The sequence below is a fragment of the Quercus robur genome, chromosome 10, assembly GCF_932294415.1.
Source record: "Quercus robur chromosome 10, dhQueRobu3.1, whole genome shotgun sequence".
Lineage (NCBI taxonomy): Eukaryota > Viridiplantae > Streptophyta > Magnoliopsida > Fagales > Fagaceae > Quercus > Quercus robur.
Window position 1 is genome coordinate 20,819,860 of NC_065543.1, and position 22,770 is coordinate 20,842,629.

General features: G+C 38.3%; 1 protein-coding gene across 3 annotated transcripts; it reads left to right on the top strand.

Moving 5' to 3' along the window:
- The first annotated feature begins 217 nt into the window (after positions 1-217).
- Positions 218-6,185, top strand: LOC126701893 (protein DYAD). 3 transcript variants are annotated; one of them, XM_050400320.1, is made up of 8 exons: positions 218-406; positions 3,708-4,087; positions 4,166-4,546; positions 4,641-4,689; positions 4,776-4,859; positions 5,004-5,347; positions 5,433-5,550; positions 5,644-6,185. In XM_050400320.1, the coding sequence occupies exons 2-8, from the start codon at positions 3,792-3,794 to the stop codon at positions 5,767-5,769; spliced, it is 1,398 nt and encodes a 465-aa protein (XP_050256277.1). In that variant the 5' UTR covers positions 218-406; positions 3,708-3,791; the 3' UTR covers positions 5,770-6,185. The 3 variants fall into 3 exon arrangements, with proteins under 3 accessions (XP_050256277.1, XP_050256276.1, XP_050256278.1); XM_050400319.1 differs by having other exon boundaries at positions 3,720-4,087; XM_050400321.1 differs by lacking the exon at positions 218-406 and having other exon boundaries at positions 3,702-4,087.
- Positions 6,186-22,770: the final 16,585 nt, after the last annotated feature.

Sequence of the window (22,770 nt, forward strand, 5' to 3'; positions counted from 1 at the left end):
AACACAATAGTCTTCGCTTATTATTAATATTAAATTATTATTAAGTATTTGACGTAAATACTAATATATTATTATTATTTTTTTTTTGTAAATGTAAAGGCCAAAGGGTTTTAGAGATTTTGGCGGTTAGGGTTTAGGAAAGCGGTATTTAATTAATTAATTTATTTTTTGATTTTGAAGAAATTACTTTTATATTTTATTAGGCTTTACACATTTTTACACTGAGTGAGAGTGAGAGAGACAGACACAGTGTCGGCCTCTCCCTAAAACCCTCATCACTCTCTCTCTCTCTCTCTCTCTTCTGTCTCCTTTCATCTTCTTCTTCTTCTCCAAAATCCAAAACACCCATTTCTCTTTTTTGCTTTAACAATTCAAAACGCTGCGTTCTAATGCTTCAAACCCTGAGGTATTCTCTCTCTCTCTCTCTCTCTCTCTAGGTCTCTTTTTTTTTTTTTTTTTCTGATTTTTGGGGAGGTTTATTTGTTTTAGTGTTATGTGAGTAGCAAGATTGTAGATTTGTATCTGAATTTTGGGTTTTTACGGGTTGGTTTTCAATGTTGAGGACTTTAAGGTTAGGACCCATTTGTGTTTTAGGGTTTTGTAAACCCCTAAATTTGTTTTTTCTTTTTTCTTTGTTGTTGTTTCTGTTTTGGGGTTTCTGTTGTTCTTGGACTCTGGTTCGTTTTCTTATTTTCTTATGCTATATAAATGGCTCGTTATGGTTTTTAAATACGAATTTCAATGCTTCTTTTTTTTTTTTTTTCCCGCTTAGCTTGCTTGGTGTGTTCTTATGGTTCTGTTTGGCTGATGAAAAACCTATGAAATACAAAGGAAAATATAAAAGTTTGAGTCTTATTATTTATTTATCTATATCTATATATATTCAAGATAGAAATTTTACTCTAACTTAATCCAAGTGTATATGTTTGAGTTTGGAGGCTTGAACAGCGGCCCTTGCCCCCCACCCCACAAGAACTTTGTTCTTGTGGAGTGACTATCATGCCAAGAATGTACACTGGTTATTTATCTATTTTTTTGATAAGTAATAAATTTTATATTGTTTTAGCTAGAAAGTAATAAGTTTTATTAAAGAGGAGTTCTATCACAGGATATATATACATATAAGGTTTACCAAACCAATTCCTCTTACCATAGACTAGAGCACAAAACCACTCTTGGATATATATTACCCAATGGACTCCAAAAGCCCACAATTCATTTGCATTGTTGCAAACTTGCAATGCAACGACAAATGGTCCTCAGTCTTACCACTACCAATTTACCAAAGTGATTTCTCTCTTAATGAGATTGTCACCTATTGGAATCTTTCCTCATTTTGTTTTATACATAAAGAAAGACATCGTTTTTCAGAGCCTTTGCACCACCAGATGCTTTTCATGGAAACATCACATCTCATGGGCGCTTGAAAGCCTCATAATGTGACCAAAGATGAAATTTATTATCACCATTCAATCTTCAGCTCATGTGATTAAGATGTTTGCTACTTGAGATATTGCAGTACAAGATAGCAAACATAGATTCAATTGACTCCAGTGCTTTATCTCCAAGTAAGAGTTAATTGAGGCATCCTTGCTAGTTGCAATGTCGTACAATTTTGGGTTCATCTCTTTCAATAATTGTCTCCCCACATGCCAAAACCTCACCCAAGCACCATTCTCTATGGGAAATCTCTCCCATCTGGCCCTAATACTTTTCTATGAGCTACATCCATGGTACTCCTAACCTCCTCATTGACCATCGACCCCAATTCTTCCCTTATATATATTTTTGGCAGTTCCCTCTCTGTATTGAAAGATGGAAAATTGAGAGAGCCTGAACTAAGTCGCAAACAAGCTTAATAAGTTTTGGGTATAAATCTAATTTTATAATTTTTAATACTCTCATCAGCAAACATGATATGAAAACAAAAGAAATGAATTTTAATTTTCAATCCTAGATGGACTATTTGTGGTTTTAGTTGTTTCAAAGTTTTTATAATTTTTATTGCTGAAGATTTTGCTAATAGGAAAATGCATATAACTTGAGGAATATGAGTCACAAGAGGACCATTCCTGAGCATGTTTTTATTCTTCTTGTCTTGTTCTACGAGCTCTGTGCCTGTTTAACTATTAATGTGTAGTATTTAGATGGAATTTTATGATTTGTTAAAATATGGAAATTAATTTATGTATCTGATAGGTTTGGCTATTTTCTTTGGAGTTCAATGTATATATTGTACATGGCATTAATATGCTTCTTAATCTTGCTCAATTACTCTCTTCTATTTTGTTACTACTATTAGATTGATCTTGTTTGCCAATTTTACTTAATGCTTTGGGCTTTTGTGGTTTTTGCTGAATTTTTTAGTTTTCACAGATGATTTTTACAGGAGCTTTTGCTTCAGCTTAAGATTTTTGATGAATTTTGCATTATGCATATGGTACTGAACTTTGTATTTGATTAGTGGACAAATGCTTCTGGTGTTTGTACTTTTAATTTGTTGGCGGATTTTGCTTGATAGTTGTAGTTTCCATGCATCATAGTTTAGTTGTAATGCTGGTAGTACACTGTCTGTGTGCTTTGGTTCCTTGTATGATTTCATTTTTTTCAATGAAGCATTATTACTGAAAAAAAAAATTGTATTTGGTTATATTCTTAACTACAAGAGTGCAATAAGATGTCTTTAAAAAATTGTCATCATGACTAGGGACTCTGGTAAAAAAAGAAAATAAGATGATTTTAACCTTATAAATGGAAAGTTCAAGTATAGGAGCCAAATTTGGTAATTTAGGAGCACCTAAAAAACTCGAGTTTAGATAGCCAATAGATGCAGAATTGTTGCTGGGAGGAATAGGTTTTGAATCTACTAATAATTTCTAAGGCATGGATTGAAAGCAAAGAGAGAGATTAAATAAAAGCTGAATGCTCCTTATTTTGAGGAGATGTTAATTCATTGAGTCACATTCTTTCTTTGCCAATTTCAACTCTAGACATGAACTACTGTGTTTTAATCCTTTTAATTAATTGCAGGGATATATTCATGGTAGAGGAGGGCTATAGATAGGTTTTCTGAATTACTTCAAATATCATATTATCGACTTACTTCAGTGTCCTGGTAGCTAACAAGCATTTATTTATTGAGTTATCCCGTGGTTTCCTTATCACATATGCCACTTAAAAAGGAAAAACGAAATTTGATTATCTACAATCTGATTTGGTTTCTTCCCATTTATTGGTTACTTCGAAATTTTTTTTTACCGTTTATCAAAGAATGATGGTGAGTGCTTATATATATATTGATATATATATATATATATATTTTTTTTTTTTTGCAAAGATACCACATTCTTATCAAAAAACGAAAACACTTTTTCTTTTATAAAAGAAAAGAGAGAGATCATCTGGAGAAATTTCTATCACAGATTGTTGTATGTATAGGGTAACAAAAAGAAGGATGCTTTTGGGATTTGAGTACTGTCGTCAGACTAAGGGATTTTGTTTTAATAAAGAATGACCACCATCTCTCCCTTTCTTATGTCATGTTGTGCAAGTGTTCAACATTTGATGATTTTATCAAGGGGATTCATTTTTTTAGTGTAACCATGTGATACATTTTTGCTCTAAAGTTAATATGCAATTAACATAAAGCTTCATTTTTGGTCAGAAAATGCACAACTCAGGTATTTGAGCATTCTCTCATGTTGCAGTTGCTTTTGCAGTACGTAACATTTCTGGAAACTGAGTGGAGCCTTTAAGAAGAGCTGGATTAATATTAGCTAAAAGACACCGAGATGGCGCATGCGCAGGCTGGTCGCATGCAGGTTGCGTGCATCAGTGTACGTGGAGAAAAAAAACCTCAACTTTCATCAAGCATAGTTGAGGAAGTAGATTCAAAGGATGATGTTAAAGCAGTTATTAAAGCTGAACCTCTGGTGATTCCAGAAATTCGGAAGAGAAAGCGATTGGGCCGTAGTCAACTTATAGAGATGAAAGCAGCGTTACGTGTGGAGGAAAGCCAAGGCAGTAGTATTCAAAGTAACCATAATCTAAGGAAGATCAACCGTGTAGAAAGATGGTCTGCTGAGAGGTGAAAACCATTTATTATTGCCCCAACAATTGGTGTTTATGTTAATCTAATACGGTGATTGGAGTATGTGTCATGCAGGTACAAACTGGCAGAGAAATATATGTTTGAGGTCTTGAAGGCTGAAGGAGCAACCTTTAGGAACCCAATTTCCCGTCCAGCTCTGAGAACTGCCGCTCGTAAATGCGTTGGTGACACAGGACTGCTAGACCACTTACTGAAGCACATTGACGGTAAAGTGTCACCAGATGGGACTGAGCGGTTCCGGCGGTGCTTCAGCCCTAATGGAATAATGGAGTATTGGCTAGAGAGTGCTGAACTGGTTAATATTCGGCGGGAAGCTGGGTGGCAGGATCCTTACTGGGTTCCACCAGATATGAGGGCAGGTAATGGCCCTTCCCAAGACACTGTTTCTGCTGGGGAACTGATGCTGCTTAAAACAGAAATGGTCAAACTGAGAAGGTAGTGATTTGGAACTTAAAATTTTAATCATAAAAGGGAAATCATTGTCATTGCTATTAGGATTGCCCTTAAAATTGTTCTCATGCATAAACAGAGATATGCAGGAGCTGGTATCCAAGAATCAAGAGCAAGATCACGCGGAGGTGAATTTTGAACATCTCACTTATAATATAATCTACTATTTTAAATATTGATTTATGAAACCCCAATTTGGATATTTTATTGACAGCTGATGCACAAGGATCTGTTGAAATATAAAGCTACTGTTGATGAACGCCTGAAGGAGATTACAAAGTCTTTGGTGGGAATGAAGGTATACACTACCATCCATCTTTCAGCTTCTGAGAATTTGATAGATAGAAATGATAGGATGGAATCTTGTTTGCTCTTAGACCAGTAGGACATGTTTTTGTAAATTCAGCTCAGTGAAGCTCCATTGGATTTTGTTTGTTGACAGGGGATGCATGAGGAATTGATAGCATGGAAAGCTCAAGTTGAGCAGCAGCTGATGGAAATTAAAAATTCTTTGAGCAGTGCACAGGCATCAAAGCAAGACACTACCTTCAGTCCTCCTAATTCTGAAAGATGGGAAGATTGGCTTGAGGGCAGTAACTTAGATAATATCCAGGGGAATGAACTTGTACCTTTTTATGAGAGCACAGATCTGTTTAATGATAAGCAGTTGCAAATTCCCTACTCAGCCATACCACCTCAGATGATGCCTGGTAATAGCTCATCTGAGGACCCTGTCTGTGCTGGAGATTTAGAGCCAGTTAAGGAAGAAATGGCCAAAATGAAAAGGTAATTGTACTAGGTAACTCTAATTTTATAAGAAATTTGTATTGGTTGATCTTACTTGTGCCCTCCATTTTTTGCATCAAAATAGAGATGTGTCAGAGCTGGTGACCAAGAAGCAAGAGGAAGATCATGCTAATGTGACCCCAGATTCTTCTGCTACTGCCAATTCAAAGTCGGACATTGATAACTCATTACTTCCATTTCAGGTATGTTGAAAAGCAGATAAGTATAGGATAGTTTGATACCTAAATTCATATGTCGACTCCATAGAGGTTTTACATTTTTACCTTTTCTGACAGGAAATGATTATGGAGCTATTTAAGTGGAAGGATAAGATGGAGCAGCAGCTGGAGCAGATTTCAAATTCTGTGAGTTGTATGCAGGCATCAAATCAAATAGATTTTCTCCTGCCCTTCAGCTGTTAAGAGATGGAAATCATAGCATAGGATGTCAGTGTTTAGCTCCGTGTCCTGGAGAAGCATAGATACCTTTTAAACTAGTAGGATTTAGGTCTTGTACAGAAATTACAAGTCAAATGCGTGACCCCCCCCAAATTTCAACCTTTAAACCAGTAGGTTCCATATCTAACCTGCAAGATCAGTCAACCTAATTTAATGAGCGACTTTGTCAACAACCGTGACTTAATTATGTGGTGTAAATTGTTGATATTTTGCCTTTTAACAGAGATAGGCATAGGAAGCAGTTGGTTCCATTGTTGGATGGTTTAGACCTTTTATAGGAATCTGCTTTTTCTACTGGGATCAATGACCTGTTGGCCTTGCTTATTTATTATGTTCTTCGTTGATGTGATGATATATAAATATATTTATTTGCAACAGTATTCATAGTTGTGAAAGCATCTTGGCATGGATGAGTTATGACTTATGATAGATTGATGATAGACTAAAATCATGATGATAATGATGAGAGGGCAGGGAATTGGTTGTTACACATACTGGAAGCATGTGGAGATGCAGCTGGAAGTTCTCATTAGAGGCAACTGTGTATTACACGACACAATCCAATGATGAAGGCTAAGGTATAATTATGTGGTATGTGATAATGTTTTGTTGTGGATGGTCGTATAAGCCTCATTGTTTAACCCCGATGTGGTAGGAACCTTCTCTGTGGCCTTAACAGTAAAACCTTTCTGTTTTTGCCATCTGTAAAATTCTTACTGAATTGAAGACCCAACAACTGGGACGTTCTCATTAGACGAATAGAAACTAATGAGACCACTCTGCGAGTGACCAGAAACTGTTAATTTTTCTAAGCACAATGAATTGTTTGATCAGGACTATAGCACAATTTTTGCAATTGGCGTTGAATATTTGGTATTGACTTGCCTCTTGACTCTTGAAACCAAGCACGTTAGATGGAAGCCGTTTAATTCTATCAGAACCATTCGCGTATAGTGATTCAAGCCTAACCGGGCTGAATTGTTGATGCCAATTTCCCACACGATGAAGGCCTTAGTCCAATTGGTGTAAATTGATCCCACGTAATGAAAGTATATGTATAACGTGAGGTTTCAATGTGAGAGACTATAAGTAAACTTCATTTTTAAGCACCAAATTGGCCAAAAAACTAATAATGTATATATGTTTCGATGAAAATTGTTGTTACTCATTGTTGATGGGATGGTCGAATGCGAATTGTTGGAGTGTCATAGGTCACCTAAATGAAAATCATTTCTTGAAGCAACGCATGCATAAATGGAGACTGGTCTCTTCTTTAAATATGTATATATATATATATATATATATATATATATATATATATATATATATATATAAAGAATGAAAGGGTATTAGAGCAATTGCATCTGTGCTTCTAAAATTTTCAGTTTATTTTACAAAAAAAAAAAAAAAAAAAACTATTTTTTCTATTTTACACTATCACTTACAAATCACCTATATTAGTTTATCTATTTTACACCCTCTTTTATTTAAATAATCATTCTATATATATATATATATATATATATATATATAATTATTTCTAACAATTCACATCAAAACACACTTTACTCTCTCACACGGACAAATTTTTTTTTTCCTTCTTTTCTTTTTCTTCTTTCTTCCCTCTTCTTCATTGGTCAATTTTTCTTCTTCCTCCCCTCTTTCTTCACCAGAAAATCCCATAAACAAACCTCCAAACTTCACTTCAACACAAGCCCATGTCAATCCTAATCCATTTTCAACACTTTTAGACAAATCTGAGATCTGTATCTTCACTTTCTCACTCATGGCAGCGGCTAGCACTCCACCAAAGCCTCCATGACAGTGGCGACGGCAACATCAATGTGGGTTTGGGGTTGATTTGGGCCATTCGAATTGGTTTTCTGTTGGGTTGATTTTGAGTTGGATTTGTGATGAGTTTTCAGATTTGTTTGAATTGGTTTGTTTTGTTTAAGTTTTCAATTATCAGATTTGTGATGAGTTGGATTTGTGATGAGTTTTCAGCTTGGGTTTGTTTTGGGTTGAATCAGGGAAGAGAGAAAGAGAGTCGGCTAGAGAGAGAGTCAGGGGCACAGAGAAAGGAGTGAGAGAGAGGAGAGAGAAAATATATTTAAATAATGAAATAGAAATATATAGTTACATGGTTACCCTAGTATTTTTACACATGTACAGTATTATAGACCCACTGATGTGGGTTGTTTCTTAGCAAAAATGTGTAAAAGTTGGCACTTTTTCTATTTTCCAAGGACTTTTTTTTTTTGGATTGTCAATTTGTATCAGAACTTTCATTGATGAGAACTAACATCCATTGCAATTACATCACTCAAAAGTTGATTCTCAATACAAGGTGGGGAATCTTCAACCCAGACTAAACACTTGTCTACATTCTTTGCCTCCCTAGCTAGTACATGTGCTGCAGAGTTGTTGATTCTATTCATGTGAACAACTTTCCATGAGCTAAAATTCTGCAAAAAAATCCTTGAGCCTTCAATTATCTTCAGTATTGTTTTAGCAGGTGTCATATGGCCTTTCAAGGCCTGGATGATCAATTGAGCATCACCTTCCAGGATAATGTACTTCAGCCCCAATCCCACACAAGACCAATACCAGCCTCCATTGCTTTTGCTTCTGCTTCCAATGCCCCCGGTGGGAACTCCAGAAGTTTACACATTGCGCCCATAATCAGCCCTTGGTTATTTCTTATGACCACACCGATCCCACACTGTCCCTGATCCTTAAACACCGTAGCGTCGACATTTACTTTATACCAGCCCTGTGGGGGTGGTAACTAGTGTGTGTGAGTGATTTTAGGCTTCAAGGGTCTACCAAAGGAAGGCTTAACATTCCGGACCTCTGCCCAATAATTCCTTGCCTCTACCGCAATAGATTTACCATTTTTTCCAGCCTCACCATGCCGCACCTTATTCCTATTGTTCCATAGACACCATGCCACAGTAGCAAAGAGCTCCCAATCTTTTTTCTCCCTTAGTATTCATCATAAACCATACCACATCAAAAAATTCTGTTGGTGTTTGGGTTAAAATGCTGCAATTTATCCCCACTTCCATCCATGTTTCTTTCGCAATTGTGCAGCTCCAGAGTATATGGCCTGAAGATTCATTCTCACCACAGAAATCACAGCCATCCTTCGTTATAATCTTTCTACGCTTTAAACACTGTTTTGTGGGGAGTATGTTTCTGCAAGCTCTCCAAAGGAAGTGCTTTACTTTACTCGGGCATTTGATGCTCCATATGGACTTCCAGATTTGAGACATCCTAGAGCAATTCGAGCACCCAGCCACATCCTCACCTCTTTCCAGATTAGCAAGGCATTTTACCGCCACCCTATAGGCACTTTTCACAGAGAAGCATCCGTTAGGAGTTTTTCCCCAAACAAGAGAGTCAACTTGGTTTAGAGGACTAAGGGGGATGCTTAGTATGGCTTCAGCTTCATGGGGTAAGAAAGTATCTTCAACCATCAAGGTTCTCCACTCCCCTTTTTTGGCATTAATAAGGTCAGCAACCATTTCACTCTGCCCCTCAGCTGGCTTCATAGTGATCACGCTCCTTGATTCTGATGAAGGCAACCACCTCGCCTTCCATATCTCAATACTTCTTCCATTTCCAATAGCCCACCGAGCACCCTTATGGATGATATTTTTTGCCGCCATGATACTCCTCCATATATATGATGGCTTCCTCCCCATATGAGCCTCCAAGAATGAGGTATCCGGGAAGTATTTTGCTTTCATGACCCTATGAACCAGTGAGTTGGGGTTTTGTTGTAGTCTCCATCCTTGCTTGGCAAGAAGGGCTAGATTAAATGCTTTAAGGTCTCGAAATCCCATCCCGCCTTTCGCCTTAGGACTGCATAATTTTTTCCAAGAAACCCATGCTACCTTCCTCTCACTTCCTCGTTGACCCCACCAAAATCCACTCATCATAGAATTTAATTCTGAGCACAAAGAGTCCGTGAGCTTGAACACATTCATTGTGTATGTAGGAGTGGCCTGTGCAACTGCTTTAATTAAAACTTCCCTTCCCCCATTAGATAAAAGCTTTCCCTTCCAAGTTGCTATTCTCCTCCCCACTTGATCCTTGATGCGATTGAAAGCCTTTTTCTTTGCTCTTCCCACCAAAGGGGGTAACCCCAAATACTTTTCATGGTGTTGAATAATTTGAGCACCAAAGGTCCCTTTCACAAACTCTTTTATCTTGTCCTTTTGTGTTTTTGCTGAAAAACAAGGAAGTCTTTTCTCTATTCAGCTTTTGCCCGGATTCTTCCTCATACACTTCCAACACCTTAGCAACTTGCATGCACTCTTCCTTTGTTGCTCTACAGAAAATAACACTATCATCCGCAAAGAACAAGTGGGAGACTCTTGGCGCATGTCTTGCAACCGCTACCCCTCTGATCAGGCTCTCCTTCTCTTTCTTTTTTAGCATTGCCGACAAGCCCTCCCCACATAGCAAGAACAAGTATGGAGAGAGTGGGTCCCCTAGGCGAAGGCCCCTTGACGGAGTAATCGCAGCCTTTGGTTTGCCATTAATTAGAATTGAGAAAGACACGGAAGTTACACACATCATAATGAGAGATATCCATCTTTCCCCAAAGCCCATTTTCTTTATCATAGACTCAAGATAAGCTCACTCCACTCGATCATACGCCTTGCTCATATCTAATTTTATTGCCATAAGGCTTTCCTTTCCATTCCTTTTCTTGTCGATGGAGTGTATGGTTTCAAAAGCAATCATCACGTTGTCCGTAATCAATCTACTTGGAACGAATGCACTTTGAGCTTCATTTATAACACCGTGGAGGACCCGCTTCAATCTATTTGCTAGGACCTTGGATATGATTTTGTACAGCACATTGCACAAGCTGATAGGTCGATATTCTGTTATCCTTTGGGGGTTTTTTGTCTTGGGAATTAGGCAGATAAACGTTTTATTAATTTCATTCGGCATAATCCCTGAATTAAGTGCCAGCAGTACACAACTTGTTACCGAGGGGCCAACAATATCCCAATAAGTTTGGTAGAAGATAGGTGACATACCATCCGGACCCGGTGCCTTTGTAGGGTGGATTTGTTTGAGAGCCGTCCACACTTCCTCTGCCCTGAACTCCCTCTGTAGCTCCTCATTCATCTCGGGTGACACTCTTTCTTCTAGGGCATTCAAACTTTCCTTAAAATTGGACGGTTGATTAGATTTAAAGATGGACTTGAAATAGTCAAGGATTATTTTCTCTGTTATCTCCTCATCTTCATGCCAAATACCTGTGTCGTCAAACAGTCCCCCGATTCTATTCTTTTGTCGCCTTTGGCTAGCTGTAGGGTGGAAAAATTTTGTATTTTTGTCACCATGTTGAAGCCATAAGACCCTTGACCTCTGATTCCACATAATCTCTTCCCTGGTATGCAATTCATTGATCTCCCTTTTAAGTGCCTGAATTTCCTCTGCCGTGTCGTGGAGTAGGTTCAAAGACTCAAGATTTTGAAGCCGAGTCTGTTTTTGCCTTAGGCCTCTATAAATGTTACCAAAATTATTTTTATTCCAGTCCTGAAGATTTTTTTGACATCTTCCTATCCTTTCTTGGATGGGCAGGGCCGAATCATCCCTATATGGGTCCCAAGCAAGTTCGATCAACTCCTTGCACTCCTCCTCCTGAGTCCACATAGCTTCGAAAAAGAAACGTTTCTTTCTCACAGTTCTGCGCTGTTCCTTCCTCAACAACAGGGCAAGGAGACAATGATCCGAGGAAGACATAGAGACGTGGTGAACATTGGCCTCTGGGAAGACCCGAGACCATGCTTCATTGGCAACCATTCTGTCTAATCTGATGAGCGTGCGTTGCTCACCAAATCTGCCATTACACCAAGTGAAATTCGGTCCTACAAACCCCAAGTCAAAAAGGCTGCACCTGCTCAGTGTTTCCCTAAACGCACCCATTTGTTTAGCATCTCTTTCCTTTCACCCCATTTTCTCATCAGGGTGAACAATTTCATTAAAATCTCCACAAACCAACCATGGCAAACTACATTGTGCATTTAAAGTTTCAAGTAATTGCCAAGAGGTGTACCTTTTGTTGGTGTCAGGATGTCCGTAAAAGCCAGTAACTCTCCAAGGACTTTCGCTGCCTTCTCCGTTGACAACTGCATCGATATGTGAATGAGAACAGCTCTTGAAACGAGTATCCGTTCCTTCTCTCCACAGTAACGCCAATCCGCCACTCCTACCATCACTCGGAACTATTATTCCTTGGGTGAAGCCCAATTTATTCTGGAAATCCTTCATCCTATCAATGCTAGCTTTTGTTTCTACTAGAAAGATCACCACGGGGTTTTTTTGTTTCACCACTTCGGTGAGGGTGCGAATTGCCGGCGAAGCCCCCAAACCCCGGCAGTTCCAGGCAAGGACACTCATTTGGCTGGGCAGGGCTGCCCAGCAGCCACCACCACACCGCCAACCATTTTCCGCCACACCGCAAACCATTTTCCCATCCTTCTCACTGTTTTTCTCTGCTTGAAGTTTTCCTTTTACCCTTCGTTTGCGATAAACATTTGTGTCTAGTTCTGATAAAGGTATGTCTCTATTTCTTTTCTGGTTTGGTGGATCAAATACCTCCTGTGGGCTTTTGGGTTTGACTTGTCTGGCTAGGTGCTTCCAATGCCCACTTTTCGGGCCCAACGTCTCTGTTGTCCAGCCTTTTTTTTTGTCAAAGCAAAATGCTAATGGGCTTGACTCATCGTTGGCCCATATTTGGTTTTCTTTTCCCCTAGGTCCCATGTTAGCCACTTGCTGTGTGCTTTTTTCCTTAAACTCAGGCTTTACAGCTGACATACACTCCTTGGCTTTTTCCCATTGCATGCTATCTTCGAGTTCTGTCCTGAGCCGTGTGGCCATCAGAGGTACCTCACCTCTTTTGGTTTGAATCAAATCACCTTTTGCTTCGGTATTGTTGCCCTTACCATTTTCGTGAAACATCTCCACTGTCTCTCGGGTCGCCCCCCCTGCCTCACACCTCCCGATTTGACTTTTTTGGTGCTTTCTTCATCTTTCTGACACACAACCTGATCAGTCACATGTTGCTCCCTTATCGCCGAATTTTCCATCAGTCGGAGATTACCTTGTATCAGTGGTTCCGGTGAATACCTCTTGCTAGGATCTTGGTTTTCTGGTAAAGAATCCCCTTTCTTGTATTCGTAATCTCGCCTTAGACGTCTCCCTGGTTCGTCCCTCATCCATGCTCCGTATTGCATTTGTTCACCCCTACCAGGTTCCTCCCCCTTCTTTTCCAAGCAATCTTTCTCCCCATGGTCTAGCATTCCGCACCGGTAGCAGAAATTAGGTAGCTGTTCATACTTGAAGAAGATCCATCTACTCTCCCCTCCTTCAATTGAGAACCTTCTTGCCCCTTATCAGCTTCCTAGTAGCATCAATATGTATCCTCACTCTTAAAAACTTTCCCCACTGCACTCCTTTCTCCAACGCATCAACCTCTAAAACCTTCCCGAGTTTCGACCCTATTTCATATCCAGCTTCTCTTGTCATGCTTTTCAGGGGAAGGTTATACATTTGCACCCAAAATGGGACCCATTGGAGTTTAATCTCTTTTGGGACCATCTCTCCTTCAAACTCCTGCATTAGTATCAATTGCTTCTCGTAGCTCCATGGACACATCTCCATGACCTTTCTCTTGTCTCTCCCATCTCCGAATTCTACAAGGAACAGATCCTCTTCAATTTCAGAAATCTGTACTCCTTTGTTTGGTTTCCAGAGCATCTTCAAATTCTTCCTCAGGGCTTCAATGATGATAGTGCGTTGTGTAAGTATCTTCATGACTACATAGTTCTTCCCGATCTCTTTCGCAGCCTTCGTACTATTGCTTCCCAACTCGATATCTTCACCCTCATCCTCTGTAAATGTTAACTTTTTCCACAGCTCTTCCAGTTCGTCAGCCATCTCACCTCTTGACCCCACTCTCTATTCTTCAAAAGAAAATAGAGGGGGGTAACTACAACTGGCCTCACCACAGGGGGAGGTCACTTTACTCTTGCAAGTTGCGTGCAAGACTCTCCACTGCCTCTACATGCAAAGGGCTTGAGAGCACCCCGTTCAAGAAGATTGTTATTTTCCAAGGACTGATGCTCTTAAGAAGTGCTTTCCAAAGAGAAACATGACACGTAAAATTTGTTGTAAAATATTGTGAAAATATTGTGTACATGACATTTTTTTTTTCCCATTTCCTTAGTTTTGGTTTGGTTGAAATATATATTTTTTCCATTCCCTTAGTTCTTGCTCAACTCTCCTCTGTTTCCTAACCAGGATAAAGCTTTGAGACCCTTCCATGCTGATTTTACCACCATGGCACTAGCTTCATCCCTTGTCCACATAGCTTCAAATTGGAATGGGCGCACAACTTTAGAGTAATCCATATGAGTATCTAGCCTAATTGGGTTATGGTTAGAAGACGGTGCAACCAAATGTCCTAGTCACAAATGCAGCAGTCTAGCCTTTCTCTGATGTTTGCATACCTCAATCTTCTGTTTGACCAAGTGTAACAAGTCCCTGTGAACTCAAGGTCAATGGCACCAGTATTAAACACGAAAGGCCTTAGAATTCCGTTGGAGCAATCACCAATTGATCTGCCTCCCCATTTATCTGTGCTGCTAATACAGTTGAAGTCCCCAATCATAAGCCACAAACCTGAGAAGGAGTTTGATCAATTTTTCCATTCTTTCCCATTTTTTGGTTTCCCATATGACTAGGAGTACCATAGAAGTCATTACAATATATTGTAAAATAATTTATATAGAGTTATTGAAATAATATCCTAATATTTGTCATTGCAATGTTTTTATTTTTTATTTATTTTTATTTTTTTTAAGTTATTGCAACAAAATTTTCTAATGCAATAAGTTATCAAAATCTCTATTGCAATTGAAGATTATAAGCATAATTGCAACTAATTATTGGTAATGTAATAATTTACCAATTTTAAGTTATTATTGCAACAAGTTTTAAACAAGGTTACTGCAATAAAATTGTTGCTACTACTTTAGCTGATGCAATTGAAATGAGGCTATTGGATGCTTCTGCATCAAATAATATTGAAATTATCAATAAACACGACGAGTACCATATATCTATGTTAAAAGAAAAGATATAAAATACAAATACTGGAACACTAACAAGTGCATTAAAATCGCTATGAGGCCTAATGTTTTCAATCCAAAAGGTAGATATCTTGATGAAGTGCTTCCACTCCGGTGTAAAGTTAATGAGGCATTCATTGACCAGGAGCCTAACAAAATAAAAGGTCATATTTATGAGTATGACAGATGTATTAGATCAAAGTTATTTCTTTGGCAGAAATTGGAAAGAAAGCCAATAACACCCAAGGTGTTCTCTCATTACCAGAAAAGAGATGGTAATAGAGGTGGTCAATTGGTTCCTGGTGAGATTTTGGAGTAGAACATTGTTTATAGTCGGCTTGTCCCAAAATAGTATGCACTCCTTCCAAAGAAACTTTCATTTCTTGTTAAGATATAAATTTTTGTACAATTTATTGTAATGACAAATATTAATATATCATTGCAATAACTTGATATAAATTATTTTACAATTTATTGCAATAACAAATATTAAGATATCATTGCAATAACTTGATATCAATTATTTTATAATCTATTGAAATGAAAAACATGAATTAATTATCTATAACAACAAATATATCATTGCAATAGTTTGATCTAAATTATTTTTGCCAATTATTTGCAATCTATTGCAATAAGATTTGTGAAGTAATAGTTTATTATTATAAGATATTCTAAGCAGTAAATTGTTTACTGTAACAACATATATATTATTGTATCAAAAACCCTCACACTCCCTGTGAGTTCCGTGATCCGTACCCCCTTTAGATGACATATCAGCATGTCGGTTCTTTCTCATAAAGGTAGAGTGCGCGGTACTTAACCTCATTGAAAGCGGTTTTATCACTATTTTGATATCTATATCAGCATGTCGATTCCTTTTCATATTTTTTATGGTTAAATTGCAATTAGAAGGAATGATCTTTGACAAAGAAATCAAGGAAAAGGAAAAGGAAAAAAAAAAAGAAAAGAAAACATAAAAAGTACCTAAGCTTCTAAGTAGTAAAAGGGATGATCCTGTCTTATGTAGCTAGAAATCTATAAATTTTGCCCTCACCAACAACAAGGTAGCAATACAGGTAAGGTCCATTTGCAAGATAACTTAGGGTCTGAACGATTCTTATATAAAAATTTAAAAAATTGAGTGGAAAGAAAAATCTATATGCACTTAAAGCATTGTCAATCACTCAAAATCGAAAGGACATATAATGAATATAATGATAAAGGTCATAAGTAGTGTGGACGCAAGGAGAAGCTCGGCCAAAAAACAAAGAAAGGAAGAGCTAGAGAGTGAGACGACAGAACTTAAGAGAGGAGAGGGCCAGATCAAAAAGCATTGCCGGTGGTGGTGATGTGGACTTAGTGGCTAGTAGCAATGATGGAGATTTGGCCATGGGTGCATGAGAGAGAGAGAGAGAGAGAGAGAGAGAGTGTGTGTGTGTGTGTGTGTTTCTAAAATTTGGACAAACTAAAGACAGAAGAATAGAGAAAGGAAACAGGAAAGGTGAATCATGCGGATCACTAACGTTTCTTATATGAGGTGTCAACTTTATAACCATTAGATTAAATCGACCGTCTAGATTGATAGATTTGCATACCGTGCAATACCCTGGATATTGCATGGGATCTTAATCCTAAAAATCATCTTTGATCTTTGTAAAGGTACCCAAAAAAAAAAAAAAACTATTTTTAAATGTATCATAAATGAATGCCCTAACCCTTTTCCAATACATACTTTATTAAAGATATTTGTTTTATATTAGATTCTGTTTAAATATTGGTTTTTTGTATTATTTTTGCTTTGTGATAATGATATGGATACTGTAAAAAAAAAAAAAAAACTCTTTCGCAATGAATTTTTTTTGTTGCAATAAACAACTATTGAAATGAAAAAAAAAATTTGTTGCCCATTGTTACAATAAACTTTATGGCAATAGGCTATTGCAACAACAAATTCATTGCAATGTTGTTTTGTTGCAATAAATATTTTTATTTTTGTTAAAAAAAATTATTGCAGCTATAATTTTTTGCAATAATTTTTTTAATTGTAATAAATATGGTGGGAGTAAATCGGAAAACTTATTGCAACAAATATGTTTTTTGCAATAGGTTACTGCAACAAATTTTTTTAATAAATTGGCTTTGGAAATATATTGCAACGAATTATTTTGTTGCGATAGGTTACCGCAAATGACATCCCAAGCTATTCACTCATTGGGCCATTTGAACCCTTCCACAAAAACAAGCAAGTTTCTGCTCTATAGCCGTAATAGCCTTCATCTGCTCTATATCTTAGCGACTATTTTTGAAAGTTCAAAAACGTGTACAAAAACACTTTTGAACGTTTAGACCCCCAAAAACCAACTTAACCAACACAAGCAATATGTTAAACAACAAGTGTGCGGAAACTTAACATATGCAATAATATGAAATTGGTTAAACAACTATCTAAGCCATAACAAAATAAACCACAGCAGATAATGTAAAGGCAGAGATAGAGAGGAAGGAAGATGCAAACACAAAGATAACACCCGATGTGTTATCGAAGAGGAAACCGAAGACCTCGGCGAAAAACCTCTACGCCGCCCTCCAAGCGGTAATCAATCCACTAGAAAATACAGTTGGGATACAAGGACAGCAATAGACCCTCCAAGCCTAATCTACCCAGTGCACCTAAGCCCTCCAAGCTTCTTGCTCCAACGAGGTTGCGCCGAACCTTTTTCTTTTCTAGCTTTCCGGATTCCGCTACTAGACCGTAGCATCAACCAATGAATATTGGCTCCTTCCTAACTGCTTCCCAGAACTCCAAACGACTGTCTCACAGAGATGATAATGGTGAGAACCAGGTTTGGTATAATGCCTCTCAAGGTTTTGACAATGGAGAGGAAGAGAGTGAGGAATTTGATGAGACTCTAAGGTAGGGATTGTGTATGAAACAATCTTGTTTTTCTTTAGGGTTTCTCTCTCAAAATTCTCTCTGGAAGCTCTCTTTCAATCGTGGGTTAAAAGGGTATTTATACTGGAGTGAAGAGGAATGTGAAACGTCAGGTTTTTCCAAAACAGGGGTGGCTCGCGGCTTGACCTCGCGGCTTGACCAAGTCGCGAGTTCTAGTCGTGAGTTAACCGTATGGCCAGTTGTCCTGTTTTGTCCTGTAGTGCTCCAGCTAGTATGACTGTTCATCTTCCAGCATGCTTGGCACGTGTGCAGCTTCTGGCGGCTTGCAGCCGCGAGTCCACCCGCGAGTCCCAGCCGCGACACTCTGTTTTCTTGCACACTCTTGAGCAAACTTCACTCTATCTCACTCACTACCCTTACAACAAACCCACCTAAATACAGGGTTACTAAATGCTGAATTACAAGCAAATTTGGCACGGAATAAAGCCAATTAGATGGTTGAATAAATTCAACCTTACAATCTCCCCCTTTGGCTATTCCGTGACAAAACCCTAAAACAGACTCTAGACTTAACATGTGAGTTGGGAACAGTTGAACAAAACTCACTCACACCTAACTTTAGAAGCTGTGAAGCACTTTGAATCATATGAACATAATACTCCTGAAACACAACAATACACCATGATCATTGTAAGCAGAAAATTATAAATGCATATGAAACAGGCAATATGAGATTAAGCAGAGATGGAGTTAATAAACAAACCATGGCTTGATCAACCAAGTGAACACCACAAGGTAGTGATCACAGTGCTCATTCACACTTGGAATGAACACAAGGACATACAAGTTAACAAGCACAAGGCAAGACACTTGTATGCTCAACACTCAACCAATGCATAGCACACAGGGCATATGCATCTAGGAACAATCCTACAAGGGCACAAGAGTGACAGTACATAAACCAAAATGCATAACATTTAGATTAAAGTACTGATTTCAAACATAGCATAAAGGCTGCACTTAAGCAAGGTACATACCATAAAGCCTACAAACTATGCATAAACCATAAACCCTAAAAGCTTACAAAAGCATATGGGTACAAACACAGAATATCCTGAATAGCAGTTTTACAAAACACAATATATCAACTTAAAGAGAAGAAAGAAACAAAAAAAATTAAAGACACTCCCCCTTAGATAAAGACGCTCCCCCTTAGGGTAATATCCACCCCCTCTGATTATGCCTATCACTCCCCCTTTTTGTCATGGAATAGGCTAGTCATCCTCTTCTAGCTTTCGCTGAATTTGATCCAACTGAGTCTGAAGAGAAGTAAACTTCATATCCCATCGGTTGCTTTGATGGTGTAGAGAAGCAATGAGTCCAGACATCTTTGTATTCAACTCGTGGACAGAGGAAACAATGCGATCAAGTTTCTCATCGAGGGAGAGATTGCTGAACTGAGAGTCACTGTGAGATGCAGAAGTTTCTGGTTTGGCTCTCTTCCGACTATGTCCAACACTTGCATTGTATGTACGCATGTTGATCGGACTTGGTTTGGGGATAGGAGACTCATCAGCCGTTGGATAAATTCCCTTGAGCTTCAAGATCCGTGAAATGAGACTGCAGAAAGGTATGCAGATCCGAGACTCACTTCGAAGAACCGTTTTGTGCAGAACATGAAAGATATGAGCACAAATGTCGATTTCTTCATCAAAGATTAGATCATGAAGAAACAAAGCACATCCGAGATTCATATACCCAGTACTTGATAAAGGGTACAAATTGTGAAACATCACAATTGTAAGCACTCGCAGTTTCGGAGAAAGGGAGGAAACACTGATGGATTTGCCATTTGGTGAGAACTCCAAGTCTTGACCAAGACTTTGTTTGAGAAGCTCCTCATCAGGATATAGATCATCATAGACCGGTGAATGACGAAAAATGGGTCTGTTGATGTGAAGAATTTCTGCCAGGTATGTAGGAGAGACAGAAAAGCTCTTTTGCCGAACCCAGCACTTAAGTTCATCTCCTTCCACAATTGCGTTAGCATAAAATTCTTTAACCAACTCTTCATACACGATATTCGGATCAGAGAGAAGGTAATTCCAATCCTTGTGAGCAAAACATATCGGAATGTCAGTGTTGTGAAGTGAGGGCAGATCCACAGCTCTCTCTAGTAATGGTGTGGCATGAAGAAAAAAATTCTCATATGACTGATAGGCTGAATAGGATCTGAACTTATTGGGATCGAATCGCTGTGATGAAGAGCGAGTCACTTTCGGGAGAGGTGTGTCTTCATCAACATCAATTACGGGTTCCTTCCCTTTGGAAGAACCTCCTTTCACAGCAGCCTTTTTGAATGGAGACATGACCAGTCTGTATTATAAATAAGGGAAATGACAGAACACAATCCAACAGACTATATCAGCAGTGGGTTAGTGAAAATTTAGGAACAATGAAGAAACCCTAACAGCTGGATGAGTATGGTCAGAAAGTAACAATGAGGGACACCAAAGGCCCAAATTAGAACTACACAGTATAGAGAGATCAAATATAACCACATAATCAGCTGAAAAAGGACCAAAATCAACACCACATCAACAAGATACCACACAAGATCAAAGTGAAACATGATAGCAACAGCAGATCAGACAAAAATTAGCTAACCCTAGCTAAGCACATGATGAAGAACACAACCAACGAAATAATTAGCTCAAAACCAGAAGCACAGGCTACCATAAGCTAAGAAAGAACACCGAAGACATCACAAAACCCATCACAAAACCCATCACAAAACTACAATCAAAAGTGAATAATCCAGAGGGAAAACCAAGACAGTAGGAAAATTAGAGTGCAAGACAGAGAACCATACCTGTTAGTCGACGATTTTTAGCTGAGAAGAAGCAAACAATGGAGATCGACAATGGAGGCACGGTGTGAAAGGGAAAGTGCAGAAGTAAAAGACAATGAACAGTCACAAAAAGATCGAGGGAAAACAGAAAATTTTAAAAAACTGCCCCTGTATGTCCAAAACACGCGATTTTCGCGACTGGATGAAGTCGCCACATAGTCGCCAGCTCAAGTCGCCAAATCACTCAAGAGCAAAATTTTGAAAAATTTTTCTAAGTGTTTTTCGCGACTGGAAGGTCTACCCGCGAGTGAGTCGCGATCTGAGCCGCGAAAATCTCTGAGTGAATCTCGCGACTGGACCTTCCACTCGCGAACAAGTCGCCAAAACTGACCAGCGAAGATGCGACTGAGGCTCGCGACTTGACATACCCGCGACTGAGCCGCCAAAACAGGGCAAAACTGTATTTCTGAAATTTTCAGATTTTTCCAACAAAATACTTTCCAAAAACACCTAAAACACTCAAAAATATTTTTGTGCTTGAATTAACAAAGATTGAGCATGTGAAAACACATTTTATCAAGTACAATCACACAAATGAATATGGAATTTAATGAACATAAACTTGTGTGTTGTGTGTGGATATCAACAATGAGATAGTCCTTTGTCTAATGTGAAACTTCAATGATCAATTCAACCAAGGCATACACAATTAGCACTAGATCATGTGACCAATCTCAATTATAGAAATATGAATATATGACCTCCCACACATCTTGATAACATAACTTGGAGCTTTTCATTTGACTCCACTTTCAATCATAACTTTTGATCTTTTTGACCTTTTTGAGACAATCATCTCTCATTGTGAGAGGGATATGTAACATTTCTCGATGAAGAACAGGCCTTTGGCCTTTTTGAATGAAATTTCACTTTTAATATAAGGTCGCTTACTCTTTTTCCTAGTCAAATACTAGAATGTGCGACAGGCTTTTGCAGCTCAATATCTCTTTTCATTTGGAGATTTACATTTGGTGAGCTCTTTTTAGCAAAAAAAATAAAAAGTGGGAAGATATATAGACACAAGTCTATGCATGTCTCAAGATCAACATAACCATTCACTAATCATTCATGACAAGGTTGAAGATCTATTTACAACAATCACATAGATTTCAAGATTTTTCCCTTAGAGATATGAGTGCATGAAAACAAGCAATGCTCGAAAATGCACAAAGCCATTAGCACAAAGGTACAAGGCAAAATAAGTTTTGAGACAAAACTCAACAAAGTCAATCAAGCTTTTTGATTTTCTAATTTTTATGTGATTTTTGGATTTTTGACACAAGAAACAAAAATGATTGAACAAACACAAAAATAGCCAGCAGTATTCACAAAAGAACAAACAAACAAGAAACATGTTGTAAAAAAAATGTGTGCCCCAACACAGACATATTTAACATATTATAAAAATGTGAAGCACACAACACACAAGAGAGTCAAGGAATTGTACCGACTCCAATGGTCTTACGGAGTGATTCAAACCGTGGACCATCGAGAGGCTTGGTGAAGATATCCGCCTTTTGATTGTCGGTGTGTATGAACTCAAGACACACAACTCTTTCCTCTACCAAATCCCGAATGAAATGGTAACGTATCTCTATGTGTTTGGATTTTGAATGCTGAACAGGATTTTTGGAAAGATTGATGGCACTGGTGTTGTCACAGAAGACACACATCGTTTCTTGAGGAATTCCATAGTCATGAAGTAATTTCTTCATCCAAAGAAGCTGAGTGCAGCAACTTCCAGCAGCGATGTATTCTGCTTCTGCAGTAGATAGAGACACTGAATTCTGCTTCTTGCTCATCCACGAAACAAGATTGTTACCAAGATAAAAACAGCTGCCTGAAGTGCTTTTCCGATCGTCTACACTGCCAGCCCAGTCAGCATCCGAATACCCAGCAAGACACGCATTTGAGTCTTTTGAATACCACAGACCATAGTTTGCAGTACCATTCACATATCGAATGATTCGCTTAGCAGCAGTCAGATGAGATTCCTTCGG

What these genes read in the sequence shown, in the direction of transcription:
- LOC126701893 (XM_050400320.1), top strand. Translation starts at nt 3,792, where the DNA reads ATGGCGCATGCGCAGGCTGGTCGCATGCAGGTTGCGTGCATCAGTGTA. An exon ending in GAAAGATGGTCTGCTGAGAG is followed by an intron (nt 4,088 to 4,165) that starts GTGAAAACCATT and finishes TGTGTCATGCAG; the next exon opens with GTACAAACTGGCAGAGAAAT. An exon ending in AAGAGCAAGATCACGCGGAG is followed by an intron (nt 4,690 to 4,775) that starts GTGAATTTTGAA and finishes TTTTATTGACAG; the next exon opens with CTGATGCACAAGGATCTGTT.